This window comes from Mya arenaria, chromosome 4 (assembly GCF_026914265.1).
Source record: "Mya arenaria isolate MELC-2E11 chromosome 4, ASM2691426v1".
NCBI classification, from domain to species: domain Eukaryota; kingdom Metazoa; phylum Mollusca; class Bivalvia; order Myida; family Myidae; genus Mya; species Mya arenaria.
The window spans coordinates 52,399,599-52,422,228 of record NC_069125.1 but is presented as its reverse complement, the minus strand read 5'-3'; the positions used below and the strand labels follow the sequence as shown (position 1 = coordinate 52,422,228).

General features: G+C 34.9%; 2 protein-coding genes across 3 annotated transcripts; one reads left to right on the top strand and one right to left on the bottom strand.

The window, feature by feature from the left end:
- Positions 1-1,331: 1,331 nt before the first annotated feature.
- Positions 1,332-6,466, bottom strand: LOC128231390 (peroxisomal membrane protein 2-like). Its single transcript, XM_052944161.1, has 5 exons — positions 6,267-6,466; positions 5,255-5,356; positions 4,169-4,340; positions 3,637-3,756; positions 1,332-2,983 (listed from the first exon to the last, which is right to left on the bottom strand). The coding sequence occupies exons 1-5, from the start codon at positions 6,368-6,370 to the stop codon at positions 2,900-2,902; spliced, it is 582 nt and encodes a 193-aa protein (XP_052800121.1). The 5' UTR covers positions 6,371-6,466; the 3' UTR covers positions 1,332-2,899.
- On the top strand, positions 6,463-20,926 carry LOC128231389 (uncharacterized protein DDB_G0283357-like). Of its 2 annotated transcripts, none has more exons than XM_052944159.1 (4): positions 6,463-6,637; positions 14,429-14,704; positions 16,316-16,456; positions 17,096-20,926. In XM_052944159.1, exons 1-4 carry the CDS (start codon positions 6,592-6,594, stop codon positions 19,789-19,791), a joined length of 3,159 nt encoding a protein of 1,052 aa, XP_052800119.1. In that variant the 5' UTR covers positions 6,463-6,591; the 3' UTR covers positions 19,792-20,926. The 2 variants fall into 2 exon arrangements, with proteins under 2 accessions (XP_052800119.1, XP_052800120.1); XM_052944160.1 differs by lacking the exon at positions 6,463-6,637 and adding an exon at positions 13,093-13,240.
- Positions 20,927-22,630: the final 1,704 nt, after the last annotated feature.

Sequence of the window (22,630 nt, the reverse complement as noted above, 5' to 3'; positions counted from 1 at the left end):
TACTTTGGTTAACATACGCCAAACACGTAAATTAATTTGTACAAGTCTGATTAAACGACTTTGAGAAATTCAAAAGAACTATGACTTTATCTGATTTAACGCTTATGCCCCACACCCCGCCCCCCTCACTCTACACACACTTAAAGAGATTTTTCAAATTTCCTTTGCAGCTTGCAAGCAATTTAAGTCAATAGTTTAAGCTAGCCCATGAAACAGTGACCCCTTGTGATGTGAGCCGATTTTTTCAATGCTTAGAACATGGTTGTCAACATTCCCCACAAATGAAGCCCTAGTCCATCAGTGCTTTCAGCACTTTGATTATTGCCTGTAAACAGAATCATATAAAAGTAAAATCAAGCTTGTTCAGCGTACATAACTTTCAACGCTTTCATTGATAAATCTAACTTTGTTGAGGTCAACCTCAGTTTGCGAAACCTAGTCACCTTATATGTTTTCGAAATGACTTTGTGTCTTTTGTATTTTTTTTAAACTGTTGCATTTACATGTGAAATCGATGTGTTCAATTGACCATCATAGTTTAAAGCATTCAAATTATTGAACTTGAATTGCAAGTGAGGTGTAACCAAGAAGACTAGAACTGAGTTCAAACTAATCCCTTTTTAAATTATATTTTTATTAACTCAGCTTTACAAAAACCTGTTTGTCCGTACGTACTCTTGTACATGGCTCAACGATGTTAAGCAGCGTACTATAATTGTATCAATGTTTAATAATAATTAGACATGACAGACTGGTATCCCCCCAACCTACATCCAGAGACACAGCCTTAGTTATTTTGTTATTTTTTTATTTCATATATATGGTTTGTACACATTTTGTGACAGAAGACAATGTATAAAATAAAATTGTTTTTCTTCAATTCAATACCACTAAACAGGCTTACAAATAGCTGTAAAAGTAAGACTTGTGACTTAACTTAATTTCCATAATGTCAAATGATACAAGCTTTATTATATTTTGTTATACAAATTGACATTGTTTTAAACATGTTGTAAATATATACATGGTAATAAAATACACACCAAGTCGAAGCTAAACGTAATAGTAGAGTGTATAAGAGGTGAACTGTACAGTGTTTGGTGCAGGTTAAAATCTATCACTTTTCATCCATCAACTAAATGGTGTTCCACTTTATACATTTGCTAAAAACAAATGCCATTGATAAACTGTGTTAGAGAGTTTCAATTTGACTGCAATTTAATCTTTGAGATATCTTTATCTTAAAAACTAGTAACAACCAAACTCGAATAAAAATTAATAATAGACCAACTACAATATGACTAAAGGCCCCAGTATCACAAAATACAATCTCTATTTCAACTCATTTATTTCCACAGAATAGCATGCTTTGATTAAATAGAATAACCATATTTGTTTAACTCCTTTTAACATCACATTACCGTGTGTACTATATTCATAAGCATTATTGCAGTATATTCTTAGAAAAGAAATCATAGAGCATAAAAAGTGTACTTGAGAAAAATAATCAAAACAATAAATTGGACTCTATTATTTCAAGCATAATAGTAGTTAAAGATCTTATAAAGATATTATGCAATTATTGTCCCTTTATAGAATATTGATCAATACAAAGTTACTATAAATAACAATAGAAGCAATCAAAAACTATTTCCTTTTTTTTCCAGTACAAACAATATATAAGTAATGTTCTCAGTTGAGACAGAACTACCATACTGTTCTGCTATATGGTCCCCAGGGTTAGTATTCAATATCATTCTTATCCTTAGACATGCCTCAGTGATTCCATTCAGTCAATTGGCCAATTAATTTTACATTTCAATCAAAACACTCCGATTCTATTCTTGTATTTAAGTTAAATCGAAGTTGGTTATTATTGAATAGATTCCCTGATTTCTATTTTGAAATGTCTAGTTACTTCTATCCTGATCAATTTCAACTAAATTGACTATAGGACAGGCAGCTGTTCCAAATGTAGGACAGACAGTCAATGTGCCAAATGCAGGATAGGCACCCATGCCAAATGTGCTTTGTAAAATATCAAATATATACTGAAGGAGAACAACAATAAGAACAAGTGCTGTACATGACCTTTAAAGAATTTACACCAAGTACAATGTACTATATGTCTGGATAATGTTCAACAACCTAGCTCTATAACAACAAATTGTGAATCTCACATACAATGCCAGTGACATGATTTCGTTATAGTACAGATAAACACAAACCATAACATTTGAAGCTTAAATTTTTTAAATGTTACCAACAAACTAACATTACTCACTTACAACCTTTTAAAACATCACGATCAAAATCAGTCCTCTCATAAGTATAATAAAAGTCGACAAGTATACAATTAGTACAATAAAATATCACAATCCTTGTACATACAAAATAATATTTTGTTGTGAACATGTGTATTCAAGTACAAATATTTACTTTAATACTTTGCAACAGTAAATTGTGCATGTAAATAAAAAAGTAACAGCTATATATTACCTTTATAAAAATTTGCAACAAAGTGTATACCCGGTACAAGATATCAGACTGTATAACGCACCAGAAACTTTAGAATATTTTCTGACAGCCAAAAAGTGGCACAAAAGCTTAAGTCTTGTTCCAATGCAATTAATATTAATTATTATATATGTACCCTTATTTCAAAAACAGGCCTCACTAATTTGGAATCAATTCAGAGCAAATATCACAAAAGAGGTTTATGATATATATGTTAGTATCAATATTTCCAGTAGTAGGGCATACTCAAATGTCTTATAACAACCCTTAATTAAACTCACATTGGGTGGATCCCAATATAAGGTAAATATAAGGGATATATGAAACTGTTAATTTATACAACACAAGCTGCAACCATGAGTGGCGGAATTCAAGATGCGGCCTAGTTTCCGGACATCTGCTTCCGCTTGATGGCAATAAACACTGTCCAGAACAAACCAACAGTGTTGCCGAACAACACTCGGTACTGAAATAGAAATAAAATGATTAATGATACTGATTAAAGCAGAATGAGAATTGAAAAAGCCTGATACTGAAGGTACTTGCTTCATGGTTTATCATAGTTGCTAGGACTTACGGACAGTGTATCATAGATTGGAGGAGATTCAAATTAATTAAAATATGAACATAATGCATGTATATCTTTCTTTTTCATTTAACTTTGAAGAAATCTATATATGGTTTATTGTGTGACAAAATATAAACAGGAGCTGCCTGGACAGTGCATATTTCCCACTACATTAATGTTGCTACCCAACTTCAGGGAAAAGCAGTGTCAGGTTAAGCTGCTATTTCGAAGCATAAACAAATAAAACATCATTTGTCATTCTGATTTTTTAAATAAAACCACCCAGGCTAATGTCCTCATGGATGAAATCCTATGTATCTGATTAAAAAAATATATACTAAAAACACTATTATAACTTAACAAACTAATTATTCAACTTAAAGACGATTCATTATCTTATTAGGTTTTTTTTATCAAGTAATTGCAGATTCTGATTATGACTCCAAGAATTATAAACTTAAGTCTAAGTTGAAATTTAAGGTTCAATTTCATATTTAGCAACTAAACCTAGTTTTATTGCAAAAGGTAGAAAGTGAGTATGTGTTTGTTACCCTCTGTGGTATATAGTTGATGTTGATGTACGTGAAGATTGTCCACACTTTCCAGTTCATCTTCAGGATCGTCCAGAACTGCTCCCGGATCTTCTTTACCGCCTCCGCAGAACCCTGGCCCTGAAAACATTGATACACTTTGAAGCATTGTATATTATATACATTAAAACAAGAGTGCCTTTATTCAGCAAAGTTGAACATACTACATGTATGAGAAGCTTTTCTGCTATTTGAAGTAATATATAATACTGTTATTATACAATTGTGTAACACATGGCATGACATTTATTTCATAACACCACAGACCTTTAACTGACTGAGTACAGATGGCATTAATTATCTTAGGTAGCAAGATTTTGTATACCGGTATATGCTAATAATTTATTGTCTTTACCTGTATATTAAACTTTAAACATTTAAATAGTACAATTAAATTGAACAAAGTGAATGAAAGTTGAAAGTTATGAAAGTAAGTTTCTAAAGGTGCATGTATCAGAACCACACAGATTAATTTCAAAATGATCATATCCACCTCAAGTATGGTGACAACATAGAGGAAGAGGACGATGAAAGGCGGGGTGAATATGAGGCGGTCAATCAGGAGACGCTTGATATTGTCCACTTGACTCGGCTTGTCCTTGGGAGGCGCCACCTTCGACAGGAAGATGTAGAAGTAGTGGATAATTGGCGCACTCACACAAAACCTGTAAGAAGTAAATACTTGACATTAATGAACAACACTTCATGGATATTAGTTTATTTGGACACCGTTTACCGTACTTTTTCAGCTGTTAATATATTTATTTTGTAGTAAATTCAAAATATTGATAAAGAGCTTATTTTAATCAAATTAAAGCATTATTTGATCATAATGAGGGCATAGTGTAAATAATTGAGACTTATTATGTTAGTAGGGCATGGACGGGTAGAAATTTTGACCATGGTTCCTGAGAGTCAATTACCTGTGAGTGCATGTATACACACATCACAAAATAAAAATTACATAGCATGGCTTAGTTCAAAGACATTTTCCTATTTTAAAGCATCTCAAAGTGACCATGTCGGCTAAAACTGAAACAAGAACTGTTGTTGTTTTTTTATTGGTCATCATACTCAGTTACAAAGGTGAGGTAATTTCATATATATGTTTGCACATGGAAGGAAAAAACATAATTGTCATCCCTTTTATTCACTTTGAACAACAAGTAGCAGGCAACAAGGCTTATGTAAAAATTCCAAAAAAGCCCCAAACCATAGATAGTATTGCTTTATCAGTCATGTACCTCATACTAAAATTTCACCCGCCTAAACGTAAAAGGACTGCGGGTATGCTTCCATGCCCCACATTTTTGTGGACCAATGAGAGAAGGACAGTGTGAAATCCAAGCTAAAAAATTTACTTTAAAAAACTTGTTCAAACCGCCTTGAACAATGAAGTTACATCTTAGCAATATAGACACAAAACAGTTATTGCATATTACTAAATATCTATTATACTATATACTTTACTTTATATTAACAGTTTTAAATTGAAGAAAACATTGTTAATTAGCAAGAACTCTCAATCAGTTGACATCCAAGAACTTTCCCCTGATTAGGTGCATAAGCAATGACTTACGCCATAGTGGCATAGGCTGCAACACTCCTCCATACAACCTTCCCATCTTTCTGTGGGGCGATCTTCTGCGATATGAAGTTACCAAGAGCTGATATGGTGGCACTGCAATGAATCAGAATCAATAAGAATTGAAGGAAAATAAAACAAAAATGTATTAATAGATTAATATTATTGTCAGTCGGAGTAACATTTTAAGTTATGATTTAACATAGCCATTTTTTGATAGTCTCGCACTGAATCCTAATAAAAAACTGTGATTGGTCTTTTTTGTGGCAATGTGTATTTCTTGGACTGCATCGGTACCGATTTCTTTGTAATTGGATTTAGCATGTTCCAAAAGATAAGTTTGGAGTTTGGTACATTTGGAAATGTCATTTAAAACCTGACCTTTTTGCAAACGAAGATTATTCTTTAGAGTTTCAAAATCATCATGCAATATATAGTGGTAATTTGGTAGGTAATTTACTAAAAAGCAGGTAAACTGTATGTGATGTTTGACAAGTGAAGTATGCATATTGAAATCCAAAATCATCTGATTACTATATCCGGATAGTAAACAAATAGTTAATTGACATTATTAATTAAAATATGTTTTCTTTTAAAAGATATATATTCTCACTTTTAAGCATTGTTTAATATTTGATGAACATTACAACTTAATTATTTCGTTACATCTAATTGTCAGGCAAACGGATCTCCTTACAATTTTAGTCAGACTGAGTAAACATTTAGCAGTCTGAATGGTCCGTTTTTGTGATATCTGGTAGAACAACAGTAAACTTGAATCATACAAATTACATGGCATGTCATTGATTTTTCCCTGTCACTGATTCTAATTTTATTTTGATAAATGAATAAACTACATGCATTAACTCATTGACAAATTTCGGAGCAGGGATCAAGGTTGGGGGAAATGACACCTTTCATGTTTAAATTAAACTGAAAAAAAAACGTATTTTAAATTTTACCAATATTTACTTAGCTCAAAAATAAAATACAAAGGTAAACAAACCTGGTGCAACACTTCGTTATTAATGGCCGCTCCTTCAAACTCTTTAAATACTTGTTCAATAAATTTTCAAAGAAATTCTCTCTACTTTCCTTGCTCAAACTCATGGTTGCAGCCGTGTAGAGCTTGTGTGGATCTACAAAATGACCCTTGGCGTTCAGAAATTGGAACTTCCCATGGGCGCAGACATCTTGAATCTCGCGAGAGTCTCGCAAAAGTGCGAGAGGTTGTAAATATTGACAGTTAATTGGCAAAATGAATTTATGTGCTAATTTAACGTGGTGTGACTCAAGTATTGTCAGGATAAATATGAAATACCAGTTTTAACATGATGTTCTTTTTCCTCATCACTTTAACCTGTTTGTTAGGAAGAGGTAGGCTTTATTTTCACTGTTCCATATCAAGTTAGTAGTGGGTGGGGTTTCAATTTTAATGAAAATTGGAATTATATTTTATTGATTTGAAAACTGTTCGATCAATCACCATGTTTGAAGATAGTCCGTAGTACTACACTTGCATACCTAATAATTCTTTAATTTGTATGTGAATTTTAGCGATAACTATACTTTTGTAGTTTAACACACATTTGTCATGAATTCACCTAGTCCAAATAATTGTACGTTGACGGATTTTTTTTAGATTTTTGATATGGCAAATCCTTCACGTACAAACTGTTTAGTATCAAAAGTGGGTAGTTGTTCCGATCAGGATTCTGGGTTAAAGCATATAGCGTCTATAAAATATCATAAAAACAAGAAATATTACCAGATAATGTTATTTTATATTAGTTTCGTACACAAAAAAATAAATATCCAACTTATAATAATGAGTTTGACGGCTTTTTTTCATTTCATTCTTTCAAAACATAACGATATATACATGAAGGGCACCTGCAAGGCTTTAGGGCACAGTTTTAAATCGCTCGGAACATTTCGGCCATGACCAAGTTGTCACGATTGTAAAACGAGGTCGATCTCGAAGCTTTGTCGGAGGAGGCCGAGCTATTACGATTGTATCGAGTTGTTCCCCTTCGCATAATTGTTGTCTGTGTCAGTCAACTTTTGTTTCATTGGAAAGGTAAACAACTTGTTTTAATGCTCTAAATGCTTGTTTAGTGCAAAATAACATTTCACTTACATGGTAAAATATGAATATAGCTCTTTATGATCAATTTCAACCATAAAATACTTCACTTAAAACAATTTCAATATTTTTAAAACACCCCCGTTTTTTGCACATTCCCGTTTAGACGTTAGGGATTGGAAGAATCCCGTATAACACGTCTATTATTTTAGACTAGAATTCACCTAGCTAAAGAACTTCAGCGAACACGTTATATATTACCTTTTTGGATGTGTTCGCTGAAGAGAACGCCGTATCCAAACCCTACCAGAATTTGTGACATTTTTATGTCACGCTGTTATTTCACTTGTATGCATTGTACAGACAAAATAGCTGTATCCTTAGGTTAATGAAGTAAAATGTAGTTCACAAACTCATTTTCAAAACCAAAAAATGCTTTAAAGATAGTTGATTTAGCATTTTAATAAATCCTATTACAAGCATTCCTTATCTAGGTCATAGTTGTGTTCAAATTTAATCACGTGACACCAAGATTTTCAGAAAATACCCATGTGACCTAGTGTTTATTTTGCTGTTATTTTTTCTATTTTGAATAATTAATAAATAACTAATAACAAATTTGGAATAAATAAATTGTTTTTACTTATCAAAAGGTATTTACAGCCTTACTGCAATTGGATTCAACTAAATGAACAATGTGAATCCGATGCTATAAATATAATCCATCGACGTCATCATGGTCATGTTATTGCATTGCATCATCACACTCAATTGATTCTGGTTGACTTTACTATGTGGGTTACGCCATAACTTTAATGTGTTGTAAACATCAAAAAAATAAATATCAACATTAAAGTTATGGAAGCCAGAACTAGAATTCACCCATTCTTCCAAATACTGCAATTTTTAAAATAAATATGTACTGCTTTCCATCCTCATGAGTTCTAAATACTTTCTTAAAAAACTTTAAATACCATGTATCAAAAGTGCCATTTCAGGCTCATTTAAGACTAGTCATTGTAAGATTGTAGATTGTAAATTATTTTATAATTGGAAAGGTGTTTCAAATTTCATTTTCGTAATGCACCAGTCAATTGTAATCACAGCCCCCAAGGACCGGGGGTATACCGGGGATAGCCGGGAATGGGCTGTGTTTTTACCTTCCCGGTGGCCCTGCAGTGCCGGTTGAATGCGGTGGTTTTGTATTCGCGCCAAATTTAGCGGGGAATGTGCCTTACTTAGGGTCCCTGGGTTGCGGGGGCATTTGCTGTGGTAACAATTGACTGGTGCATAATTTTTCGGTCAATTGCCAGCCTAAAATCCAAACTGCGGAACACGGATGTAGTCAATAAACTGTAAATACTAAAATTGTCAAATATTTCTGTTTTTTTTTGGTTAACTTAAAATATGGCTGTAAACAGAAATAAAATTTACATATTTAGCAGTTGAAACCTGATATTACTTTAATTAAACATGATTCCTTACATTTACTGTCAAATTAGTAATGTTCATGTTCTTCACAGTGTGCACTTTTCTCCCTTAGCAGTCTGTCCCTCTTTTCCAGCACCCATTACTTTTTAAAACCTGTTAAAACCCTTTTGACACACTACCAGAAATTAAAGTTGAAGACATCACTGAATAGGTTGTTGGTTCAATCCCAAACAGAGACTTTCTTGTGGCCTTTAGACACTAGGACACCAGTACTGGTTTCTACGCTGGAAACAGACTTGCAAATGATTCTATAACAGTATAAGCAGTTAGCTTTCTTCACGATTAAGCTAAAAGAAATTGTTTGAAATTCATAAGAACAGGTTAATACTTTTATATTACAATTTTCTCATGTCTTTTGACAATATGTATTTTTCAAGTGCACCAGTTAGTTTCAGAAATGGGCTGTATACTTTACATTTATAGGATGCTGTAACCTATGATGGTCAAGTAGCGCTCTTGTTCTGATTTGAAAATGCTTGAAATAATTTTTAATTAGGATACATCTACATTTATTTTGGACAGAGCTGCAGTTGTACTCGTTGCATGTACATTGCTGTTTAAAGAGTCCTTAAATTGACTGTTGCGATCAGGTATAAAGAAATTATAATGTTTGTTGGCGTGTTCAGAAATAAGTTTCATCACTGGTTCTAGCAAACTCAATATCAGGCATTATTGTTTATCGTTTAATGGACCAAATTTGACCTTTACATTTGGAGTGTAATTGTTAAGCTCTGAGCCAAAAAGATAAACAAAAATCAATCAGTAAGTTCATATACATATATTGTTTAAGAACCTGACCTTGTTCATAGCCTGCCCCAGCATGGCTTTTATATATAGACTTGTACTAAGGGGGGAAAACACTTGAATTTTTGTACCGGTATATTAATTCTAATCAAATATTTATTCTATGAAGAACTCACCATAAGATGTTGCATGTCAGCATATTCTCCTATACATAGTACATGTATGTGGATCAGACTCTTACCTGTTCAGCTGTACTCATTATACATGTTTATGTATTTACGTTTTCTAAAAAAGTCTTTAAAACTCTGTTAAACACATAACAGTGTTTTGACCTTCAGCTACCTTATCTAATTTTGCAATTTTCACAAAACTATTGAGTGTAAATTTCACAATTAGCTCTATGATGGGATAAACAATTGGCTATTATGTGTTGCAGGATCATAATTAATGGGTAAGTTTTGACAGGTTCTGTCTTTTCTTGTAATTGATAGGAAGGTTATGAGGTAGTCAGCTGGGCAAGAAAATAACACACACACACAGTTAGAGCACTCAAGAGTAGTTAGGTAGGCTGTCAGATGAAGGGAAATAGTATTTCAGGCTCATGCTGGTTGCTGGCTGAGCCTATACTTGATAATGCTGACAATTTAATGCATTTTATTTTTGTTCTATTTCAATGTTATGAATGAGGGTTAGACATTACAGTTTTCAATTCACTTGTGACAGATGTTGTTGAAATGGACATACCATACCAGGCGTCCAGGTACTGCTACTGAGGCATGTAGTGTTTTACTTGATATTATGAGGATCTTAAAAATTTGCTTGCAAAAATGCCTCTCTTTATTTGTGAACGATTTATTTTCTCTGATTAAATGATAGTTGGCATTTTTTTTCATGTTTCTAAGGTAACTACCCAGAATGTGCAGCTCGCAGGTTTGTAAACAAAGATAGCATACAGGTTATGATGCAGAACCTGTAGGCACGAGTGTTTTGGGAAATAAATGTTTATTCAAATTTCAGAGAAAGTGCCAATGATCTTGACTCTATCTTTCCTTTTAATTTTTTTCCCTGACTGTTTAGTTTGAAAATGAATCATGACAAAACTATGGTAACTCTGCTAGCGGAAACATTTTCTATCCAATAGTTTTTTGGCGAAATGAGCTGAATATGGTAAAGAGTAAATCAATACAGTGGCTTTTTAAAAAAAAATGGTTCTTAATACAACTAGTTACATATAAAACACAAACTTTGCTTAATCATAGATTCTTTATACATGTCCTGATCTGAAAATACTTCTGATAATTAATTAATGATTAGAGATATCTTGTTTTGGCAAAGAGAAGATGCATGAAAGCTTTTACACCTTGCACTTTTCATTAATCTTATATCATAAGCCTCTTAAAGCTATGCTCAAACTTGAGTAAAACCTGGATAATAGGTTTGGCATTCGTAATTACCCAGTAGGTTTCCACTGTGGGAAATGGTGGGAACCATTGAAGCTTGCGTAATGATCATGAGAGAAGGAAGGTGCTTAAACATGAAAATGGCTCATGATGAGTGTATTATCTTTCATGATTCATTCTCGTAATGCAGCAAAAGGGATATAAATATATAAAGCACAATTCTCCATACTAAAACAGTTGGATTATACTGGATTTTAGTAGAATACAGTAATTATTTTGCCAAAGAGATCTGTTAATCAATCATTATGCAACAATATTGAAACTGAATGTTACAAGGGGTTTATTTCATATATTCTAATTATGAGGGAACCAGTTCCTCAGGATATGGTACTTACCTACTTACCTTTAATGTTCTTCAGACCATCATCTATGTCCCTTTTGAGATACATCTGTACTTGGGAATTATGTCCCCCTTGCTTTTGCTTGAAATATTTTCATAAATCTTGGGTCATAAATTCACCACATAACCCGCATTACAGGCATGCCAGCTCAAGCTAAAGGTCACATTACAAGGTCAAAGGTTGGTATTAGGCGTGTATTTCATGTCTGCTGTGTATCTCCTAAGCCCCTTGAAGGATTTTAATGTAACTCAGCTAACATGTTTACTTCATTGATATGATGTGCACAATCCCATTACAGTCTTGCTGGCTCAAGGTCAAAGTTTAAAGACAAAGGTTTGGTCCTAGATTTTATGTCTGCTCCATATCTCCTAAACCCCTTTAAGGATTATCATGAAACTTGGGTAAAATTACCGCATTTTAAAACAAGACATGCAGGTTCTACACTCAAGGAAGCCAGCTCAAGGTTTGAGCAATAGATTTCATGTCAGCTCCATAACTCTTAAACCCCTTAAAGGATTATCATGAGACATGAGTAAAATGTGCACCCCAACGATGCAACACCCATAATCCACTCCATATCTCTGAAGCCTGGGGGCATAAAACATATTTTTTGTTTCAAAAAATAACTGTCATTTTTGATATTATTCTGAATTTCTGGGACATGAACAATGAATTTCCTTACTCAATGCTACAGGAAGTGAAGCTAATTTCATTTATTAGGAAATAACAGTATGAAAAGTAGATTATAATGATGCTAAAAGTTCCTGAGGAGTGAATTACCTGTCTTGTGTACCTTGCAGATAAAATACATTCAGAATTTCTGCACACAACTGCAATTAAAAAGAGCAGAAGAACTCCTTGGCTGTAAAAATTGTGCCTTAATTGAAGCCATATGTACTGAGCAATTTTCATGTGCCAGGTGAGCTGCATCCAGGAACATCTCATCAAATCTAGAGAATTTGGTGTGGGGTTTGAACATTTTATTTCCATTATGATAATGGATGCTGTTATTGCCAACTTTATTGAGGAGTTTCAGATAAAGGAAAAGAGTTTTGATGAATACAATAATTTCCTGCTTGTTTTAATATACATCTCTAATTAAACTGTTTGAGATCACTTCTTTTAGTGGGCACATGTGTATGCTGTGATATGAACTTTCCAGATCAAACCCTTTTTATTTTCTTTCTAAGAATTTTATTTTAATTTTGCAAGATATTTTCGCAATAAACAGTTACACTGTAAGTCCTTAAGTGGACTAGTGAAGAGACTATCAGTTTCTTACTCTTAACCAAATATAGACAGCAAACTGTCCTTAAATGTGTCATTAAGCTAGTTCTGAATAACATATTTATCGATACCAACAGTTACTGTTCTGACAGTTTAGATGGAGGGCCATTTACATCATTTAAAAAAGACATGTTACATTTGGTACATGACAGTGTTATTTCGACAGATAAGTACTCCATTCTGCCTTAGGGAAGAGGGATCTGTTTGTAGTCACGTAACTTTTACAGCTTCATTTAAACTGATACTTGACAGCAGGTCTGGCGAAAACAGCAAAAAACATCTCAATACCCTGAAAATTACTTCCGAGGAAAAATCATAGTAATTGAATAAACACCTGACGTTTTTTGCGGGTGTCTTAGGCTTTATGTTCAGTTGATATGTCATAAAGCCAGTATATGGTTTCTCCATGGGATGAATGTTGTCAGTATCGGGAGAATCTTGGTTGTTGTTGTGCAAGACTCGTTGTGGTGGTAACACAGTGTAATCTTTTTTCACATTGAAATATTCCTTAGCATTAGACATTGGATTGATTTGTGTTGCACAGAAATGAGAATGCATGGAATAAATTTTGGTATGTACGAGGAATTTATAGAATACAATCACTGAGTAATAAGACTTCATTCATAAATTTTAAGTGCTTAACACTTAATTACACAATTCATGATTTATTCATGTATGTAGCTATATAGGGTATAGGGTATGACTGTTCCCTCTTGAGACTGTATTATTTCTTTATATGGATGTCTCTGATTCCTCTTGTTATAGACAATGACCTTTTGCTCATTAAAGCTAGTTGAAGCTGCTGATTGGTGTGATTTATTTCTGTAATGATTGAGCAATAAAAGGTCATATTTATATTGTAGGTTACTTAAAAACAATCAATAATATTGTTTCTTATTTCCCTAGATATTAACATGCCTTTCTGTTTTCTGTTTGTGTACATTCATCTACTTTCCTGTCTGCGGGAGAACCAGAACTGGAGGTTTTATGACATTAATTAATTCTAATTTCTAGAAGCCTGATTGTGAAAAAACCTAATAGCTTTGAGTCAATTTCCTGGGCATTGGTGTCCATTACATTGTGTAAGAGGCCATGAGAAAGTGCCAGTGAGATATTTTATGGGATTGAACTAAGGAAATATGTATACAATGTACATGTACCACTTCACCTTCTAAACATTATGTTTCAAGTGGGAAGTGTATGAACCGTGGAGCTATATAAGTCAGTGATGTTACACAGTAAATACTAAGACCACAGTAAATACTAAGACCACTCCAATAGCTCAGTTGTAGAGCATTTGCTTCAGGTGCGAATGGTTGGGGTTCAAACACCAGCTGCATCAAACTGAGAAACCTAAAAATATATGGTACCAGTTTCTCCCTAGCCTAGCACTCGGCAGTAAAAAAAAAGGGTATATTGTAACTGGGAAAATGGTGTACTCAGTACAGGTTCATCCCAGGAAAGTTGTATCCTGTGTGTCAGTGCTTTACATCTTGAGCATGTTAAAGAACCAAGAGGTACATAGGGTATCGCATCTCAGACCTTGTATCTCACTCTGTTTCTTTAATCCTTCCAATGTCTGGATTTGACTGCAAATGGCAGTCATTTCTATCTCATGTCACTTATGACATTTAAAACACAATATAAGTCGTGATGGCATCACAGCAGGGTCAAGACATAATGGGGCCAATAGGCATGGGAAGACCTTGACAAACTCAAGTAAACAAACAGTAAAAATTCTCCCGGTTGTTTATTCCAGCAATGTCAGAGCTGACATGTACAGACTGGCAGGGCAAGGCGATTCAGGACGGGGAGGACTTCTACCCGTATGAGGCAGACCCTTGTCACATGTGCAGCTGCTACCGTGGCGAGTCGACCATGTGTAAATCTGTGTCTTGCTCACCACCAAACTGTCCAAAGTGGCGTCAGATCTCCAAGAAGTGCTGCCACTATGAGTGTCTCGACTCAGACGGGGCGTCAATCTTAACACATGATAATGGCACCGCCATTAACCCACCCACAGGCAACTCTGCAGGTATACATAACTGTGATCTTTTAATCACACTATTACTGATTATACTGTCTACAAATTGGTAAATAAGCTAGACAAATTGCAGAATATTTTTATTAATCATGCTTCAAATAAACATATCCATGAAGCAGCCCGCTTTATGATGAAAGTTATACCAGTAATATCGAGAAAGAGATGCAAAATTAATGTACTTTACTTAATAATCATGAACAGGCCTGAATTTATATCATAACAGGATAGGCAGAGCATGCATCACAACAGGAACTGGGTTTTTCATTTGTTACTAAACTTTTGAAGTTGAAAACTACCCTCTCTTATTTGAGCTTTGAAATACTTCAAGGAAAATCTGAAGTATCTTACACAAGGCATAAAATAGCAACTATAAAAGAACCCATTATAATTGAGTTAATGTGGTGATGGTAATCCTGTATATGTGAGAGTAAACCAGGGAATCATGTATCTCCACTTAACAATAAGTGCATTGCCTCATTGCTCTATTACTCACATAAAACTTCTGGAATACTCTCTTTCTACTGCATTTTTTTATAAAATAACATATACAAGTGTATTATATCTCTAAGCTGTACTTCCCTCTCAAATTATAATGTTTTTACCAAGAATATGGCAGCTTATTATACTCAAAAATTTGTTACACTTTGTTAGAGATGGAAAGGTGAGCTGGGTAATATTTAAGGCCTCTATATAATGGCAATGGTTGCTGGTTTTTGTTATACCAGTAGGATCATGCCAGAACTGCTGCTATCTATAAACTGTTAAACAAATAATTGTGTGCACTGATATGATCTAAATGTCAATAATCTTGTCATGCAATCTGCTCCAATGACCACTTTATGTGAGATAATATCAAACATGTTGCAATTTGATCATAGATCGATTCATTATAGTTTCTTTTGTTTGAGACAATATTATTTTAATAATTTAGGTTAAGGGTGTTATTGAATGGTTTCAAGCTGATCTGTTATCTGTATCAAGGAATTTTGATGGACTTTTTGAAAGCTTTTTATCACCAATGCTATTTTAATTTGTTTCCAATAGTGTTTGCCTAAGTTTATTGAGTGACGTTTAAGAATGTGTTATTTCTGATAGCGCTCAGCATGGTTAACATTGATTCTGATGGAAAAAAATATAACTAAAATGTGAAGTAAAACCCCCTGATAAGTGGCTTGCCTATATGTTAGAGAAATTCTTGCAAAAAATAACCAGAATATTTTTTTCATAATTATTCTTAACAGCTTTATATCTTCCATGAGTATGATACAGTGAAGGATCATCACATAATTATTTATGTATTTGTTACTGCTTTTCTATGAAAAAAGGAACTTGAAGAGCAGGTGAATGTGCAAAAAGACAACACAGTACTCTTAAACATTTACTTGCATCATTTTCTGTCATGCATGTCATGCAAACATCTTTGCATATGAGTTCATCTCAAAGCTAAGGCAAATTAGGGAGCTTAACACCACCATTACTCAAAGACCTCACAAATTGAAAGAGAGTCAATTACATATATATACATGCATAGGAAGTTTACCAAAGACATTGTCTGCCAATGTTGACATAAATTTAATGACAAATTCTGTTCTTGTTTTACAGGTGGTGCTGGTGGTGATGGGACGATGACGGACCTGGGTCTGCGTTTGGTGGCGAGCACGGTGACCACGTTTCTTATCCTTGCCCTCCTACTCTTCCTCATCCATCGCTTCAGACAGCGGAGACTTCTTCTCACTCTCAGACGTATGTACATGAGTTTTGGGCATTGCCCTATGTACAGGTGACTTACAAATAAGCTAAATTAAAGAACACTCTTATTTGTTTATAAGAAAGGCACATGAACACTTCATTCTTCATTATCTGAAGAAAGATGTTTACTTCTGAAATAAATAATGTATGCTGAACAATTAAATATAATCAACTTCCATAAGTTTTACTTTATTGAAATCTGCAGTTTCAGGATGCTTTTTTGGTTGGGATATAGGAAAAAAATAAAGTAAAACCTTCCATTCACAAACTTTCTAGGGTTGAAATACGTTTAGGTATGCAAAAAATTATTTGGTGCCTGGATGCACTAAAAAATGTAATAAATCAGTCTGATTTTGCAGACTCTGTCTTGAAAAAAGTAACATATCTGATTCATGGGTAACCGCTTATAGATGTCTAAAGATTTACTGTATGTTTGAGATTCATTGCGCATCTTGTCAGATGGAATAAACTTTCCTGCAAAGATGGCTGAAGGAAATATTGTCCAAAAATACACCTACATTTTAATGGGTCTTAGTCAAATGCAGTTTAATTTTGCAAATTTCTTCAATATTAAATAGAAATATGTATTCTTAGTACAGATTAAGTTCTCAAAACAAATGTTATTACTTTCAGGATACAACCGCAGAAGGGAGCCACTAGATGATTCAGACAACATCAGTTACTCTCCTGATTTCTTTGGGGTACAGTGCCCCCCATATGAGGATCCCCCACCCCCCTACACTCCGCCCAAACCCCACCCTGGGGAACAGCCCCCGCCCTATGAAGCACTCGAGACAAATAACAACCCTGAAAACGAGTTCACTGGGAGAAATAATGAGCAAACAAGCAATGTAAACAACAGAGTACATTCAACAGGAAGATCAGGCAATTGTGGAAGTTCTGAGGAGCACCTGCTAGAAGGCGGGAGTAACTCTAGTAGTCCCAGAAGGAACAATATGGTTACCAGGGGTGTAAATACGGGAATTACAGTTGCTGATGACAACGCTGTCATTGATATTAATAGATTTAGTGCCATAAATGCAAATGGGATATGTGTTGATAGTGGGAATAATTCCAGTGAGTGTAGTAATAGTAGTAGAAGTTCACACAGAAATGCACATCCAAGGCAGGCTAGGCAAGTGGACAGGGTTCAAAGTGCAATAGAAGGACAGAGGGCAAGTGTGCATTTCAGGAATAGTTCCAATGGACAGCCAAATACGTCTATTGCAATGGGTATACAGAATAGAAACAGAAACCTTGCTAGAAATAGGTCATCAGATACAAACCTAAATGCACAAGTTAGTCCATTACGGAATTGTAATGGAACTCAAACTGAATGTGCTAATGCTCTTAATTTAGAACTCAGAAATGCTGTATTGAGTTGGAGAAGTAATGTTGTACATGGTGTTCCCCATGGTGGAGAGTGCTCATCCAGTTCCACAGACATAGGTGAGTCCACGACATCTGCTGAGTCCCTGACCAGCAGTCCTGAATCTCCTGCCTTTGATCTGGACACCCCTTCAGAAGGCCAAAACAATCAGGAACGTGTTGTAGATGATGCAGAGACGACAGTTAAGAGGTTCCTGGACAGGCAGTTTGGTCAGGTGCCCAAGGGTCGTCGCTACCCCACTACAATGTCCCAGTCATGGACAAGTCCACAGGGTGCCAGTCCAGGGCAAAACTTCAAGCAAAGCATCTCATTAGGGGCTTTTCCTGCCAATGGAGATGTCCCTGGGCAGTCTGTGCCACAGTGCTCAAGAGTTGATCGAGACAACAAGCCTTTGTTACCAAGATCGAAATCTGAACACTTGAAAACCAATGGGAGTTTAATTAACCATCCATTTAATGGAGTAGTTAAACCAGTGAACTATCATCACAATGGACATGGAGCAAGAGTGGCTTACAAGGAGCCTGATGAGCTGTCACAAAGACAAGATAGGAACTCGAACCAATGTAATCATAGCGCTAGTGAAGTGTGTTCTAGTCATGACCTGACCTTTCGCTCGGATGTGAGTGAGTGTGGGAGTATTACCTCCAATGTTTCAAACCTTGCCGCTGCAATCCTTGACCCTGGGGATATTATTGTGACAAAACGGCAAGATGAACTACGCAAATTGAGATTGTCCCATCTACTCAATAAGCCAGTATTGGAGTTAAACATTGATCCATCTTCAGCATCTAACTCTGTAGCTGTCAACCATCAACAGTTACAGAGGTCATTAAGTGACAATTCAGTGGATTCATCGTGTGTGTCTAACAAACCGTGTGATTATTATGAAAATGTACCAACTGGATTTACAATTAGGAATGACTCAAAATACCCATCAGACTCATACAGGCATTTTCTGCAAACCTGTTTGTCTGGGAGGCAGGAAAAAACAAGAGGACAGTCACAAAGGAAAGACAGATCAGTGAATGATTCTAATTTTTCATCAAGTAGAAAGTCTGAAAAGAAAGTAACATCAAGTACGCAGTCAAGCCCTAGAAAAGAGACTTCTAGGGTCAAACCAAGGCCTGACAACTCTATGATTCACAGCTGGCATGCAGGGGTAGCTGATTCAGGGGATGAAAATACTTCAGGCCCAAATTCAAACACTCTTGCTAGAAATAGCAATGTAAACTTTGAGAAAAAGTCGTGCGGCAGTAAGGATGTAAGTAATGTGTTTTTGCCACTGTTTAAGCCCTCAAACCTGGAAATGGACAGTACAGTGGACAGGGGCAAGGTGCCAGACAGTGAGATGAGGGCATCTGCAGCTGCAATGTACAGCTGTGAAACAGAGGATCGCCCAGACAGGAAAGAGCGAAGACACATGTTTAAACGCCACTCAATGGGCTGCTTTCCTGCTAAACATACTGACAACTGTGTAGCATCACATCATGGGCAGAGAGCCCATCATTTGACTAGGTTTGATAATGTTATAGGGGATGTGAACATGAAAAAGAGAAATACAGCAAAAGATCAAAGATCCAAAAGAATATCTGCACCAGCCACATCAAATGATTCACATAAAGTGGAACAAAATGCCCCCTATTTGATGCATTCGGCCATACCAAGAGACTTTGCCTTATTGGATCATGATATTCCAGCTCTGTTTGGTATCAGACACTCTGACAATCGCTCCAAGAAGAGGTCCAAGTCACAGGGCAGGGGTGACCCCAGTGGCAATGGGGCCAGGAAGGGGTCTGGGGGATCCCGGGCCAGGAGGAAGCCCCAGCAGGCCTGCTTATTCCACCAGGAGCTAGAACAGGTCCTTAGCAAACAGAGGTCTCCTGCTAAACACACTCCTGCTGATATAAAAAAGAACAATAGTGCAATATCTCAAGTATAACTGTTCATTGTTTGCTTTGTAACTCATTTATTGTATTAACCTGTTAGAAATATGTTGCCATTACTGGTGTTCTAAATGTTTTTGAATGAGATATTATTGTCTCTACATGTTTCAGTGTGAATTGCTTAACTTGAAGTACACATGTACATTGTATTTATGAATAATCTGACTTTCTTACTGTTTAACATAACTTTCATATTTATTTATTTCTCTTTCAAAAAATTCTGTGTTTTAACTCTTTTTACCTCTAATAAAATCAGGTTGTTTTGTTATAGCCATATTACGCTATGAAGATTAATTAAGATTTTTGCTGAATTCGTTGTTGATGTGCATGATTTGCTTTTAAATAAATGCTTTTATGTACTAAATTTTGATTATTTGCAAAGATTTACATTCTTACATTTGTATATATTATATATACTGGTTAATTTTATTTAAAGTCCCAATTGTTTTATAAGTATTGCAAAAATTGTATGTTTTATATGAAATATTTAACTGTAAATGGATTTCTATTCCTTATGGGGTACAGAAAGTTGTACATATAATATGCAACACATGTGAGATTTTTTTCTTGAATGTAAACAGTTCAGTTTTGTATGTCGATCATGCGCAATCTGTTCATTTTTTGAACATCTTTTGTATGTTTAGTTTTGCAGTGTTTATAAACATTGTATATAAAGTACAATAATGAAAATGTTTGTTATACAGACTTTAACTCGCACGATGTACTGCTGTAACTTTACATGTAGATCTGTTAGATTGAGAACAATTCTACCTTATAAGGATTTTTTTTATCCCATTAAAATATCGTGATTGCCTTTTCTTACAATGTTTTTGTTTCAGTAACTTTACAGAAGCTTACATAAAATATGAACCTTTATCTTCATACATTGGAAATCAAATGTTTGCATTTATGGAGAAATAAGGACTACTGCAGTCATTTCATTGTCTTATAACAGCTGTTGTATTGTGTAGTCCTGATGCACTGCATTACTTTTAATATGTTAAGTTCTGGTTTTGCTCCAATCTTATGTTACCATCCAGTATGATGGTATTGTTAAGATAAAAAAAAATTGTTTTAGATGCCATAATGTTTTGTAAAATGTTTAAATTGTGAGTAAAAATGGAAGATATACAGGTCGTGTTCATTCTGTTTCATGTAAAAAAATATTTTCCCTTCTATTCATTTAGTTTTAACATACAGAAACCTCTAAGCAAGCTTGCAGATGATTAGAGTTTATAAAGGTCTGCCTACGCCAACTGGCTGCATTATAGCTTGATTGCACTGTGGCCCAAATTTTGTTCCAAATTCATAAGCACCTATTTAACCTAGTGTACTGTTTCATAAAAAATCTATAGGTAGAGCTTTATCTAAAGATGTTATCAGCATTATAGCAGGAGTGCCCATGTGTTCAACACATGAGATGACATTATTAAAGCTCCAGCAACCTAAATTAATTAAACCAAGATTAATGTCAAACATCAGGGATAAATCTTTTATGCACACTGTTAAAGTGACAATCTTATTCAAAATCAATACATACACATGTATAACAAACATCATTTTTATCCTTCATAAGTACCATTGTTTTCGACATTTGTTCATCCTTTCTGTATATTAACACAATTGTATTAATTGTGGTAGGTCTTATTTGGGAGTAAGAGTGCATCTTTAAGTATTTTGGAGGGATTTGGCAATGGAACAAAATGGTCCTTGTAATGAGAAGTCATGCAAATGTCCCAGCTACTGGATTGTATTTTCCTTCTTAGTCCTTCGAAGGAGTCAAGGTCTCAAAATTGAGACCTCGACTTAAATTTTGATGCAAAATGTTTTTTTCTCGCCCAATCTGGCCTTAATAAAATATTTTTACAGTTTGAAACTGGGTAACGTGAGGTCGAAATCTGGGTTACTAGGTCAAATCTAAATGCTTCACAATATACGATATTCTTTTGTTTCAAACAGTTGCAAACAAACTCATCTCTCGTATCCAATGGTCATAAAAGTCCATCACTCTGCATAGGAATTGCATGTTTTGATTGCCTCATCTTGCTGAAGATATCAAATCAACAAATTTGCTTGTTGTAATTCATTGTGCCCCATGAGCGCCATTTTGGTCTTACTAACCCACTAAATTAGTAAGGTTCATTTCTAGCTTACCAATGAAATTGCATTGTCTTAAGTCAACTGTTCTAGAGGTATTATTCCGACATTTTTCAACAACATTGGATGTGACCTTGAACAACTTATATGAAAAAAACTTGAATCATCTACTGGCCAAGTACAACCTACCGTTTAATTTTTATGATCATTGGTGAAACAACACTCGAGCTATCTAGTATTCATAACCATGACCTTTGACATACTGACAATTCAAAACAATTCTCACACCAAAAACAAGTGTCCATCGACTCTTTCAAGGGCAATATACCGTAAGTGTTCCATGATCCAACAATTTTTAAGTTATTGTGGGAACAAATATGAAAGTGACCATGACCTTCTGACCCCAAACGTCATGTTCTGGTCAAGGGCAACCTGCCACTGAGTTGAATGGTCCACTGTCAAACCATTCTCAAGACATTTGTAAACCATTACGTGCCCTGTTATCAAAAATACCTATTTGAGGTTTGATGACTACCCATGCACCAGTGCACTATGTTTATACACACTTCACATAAGTTTCATTCATTTCTGTCCATTAGTTGCATAGTTATGACTGTTGACAGACAATTGGTCCTTTTTTATTAAAGAGGGGCAATTACTCTTGCGTCACTGACCAGATCTGCACTTTGCACAAAGTAGTAACCAAACAATCATGAAATAACCTGAAATATATGACAA

Coding starts and splice junctions, on each gene's coding strand:
- LOC128231389 (XM_052944159.1), top strand. CDS start 6,592: ATGATGTTCTTTTTCCTCATCACTTTAACCTGTTTGTTAGGAAGAG. Junction 6,638..14,428: donor AACCTGTTTGTTAGGAAGAG/GTAGGCTTTATT, acceptor TGTTTATTCCAG/CAATGTCAGAGCTGACATGT. Junction 16,457..17,095: donor ACTTCTTCTCACTCTCAGAC/GTATGTACATGA, acceptor TATTACTTTCAG/GATACAACCGCAGAAGGGAG.
- LOC128231390 (XM_052944161.1), bottom strand. CDS start 6,370: ATGAGTTTGAGCAAGGAAAGTAGAGAGAATTTCTTTGAAAATTTATTG. Junction 3,757..4,168: donor ATGTTGTCACCATACTTGAG/GTGGATATGATC, acceptor CAATGTTTTCAG/GGCCAGGGTTCTGCGGAGGC. Junction 2,984..3,636: donor TCAACTATATACCACAGAGG/GTAACAAACACA, acceptor TTTCTATTTCAG/TACCGAGTGTTGTTCGGCAA.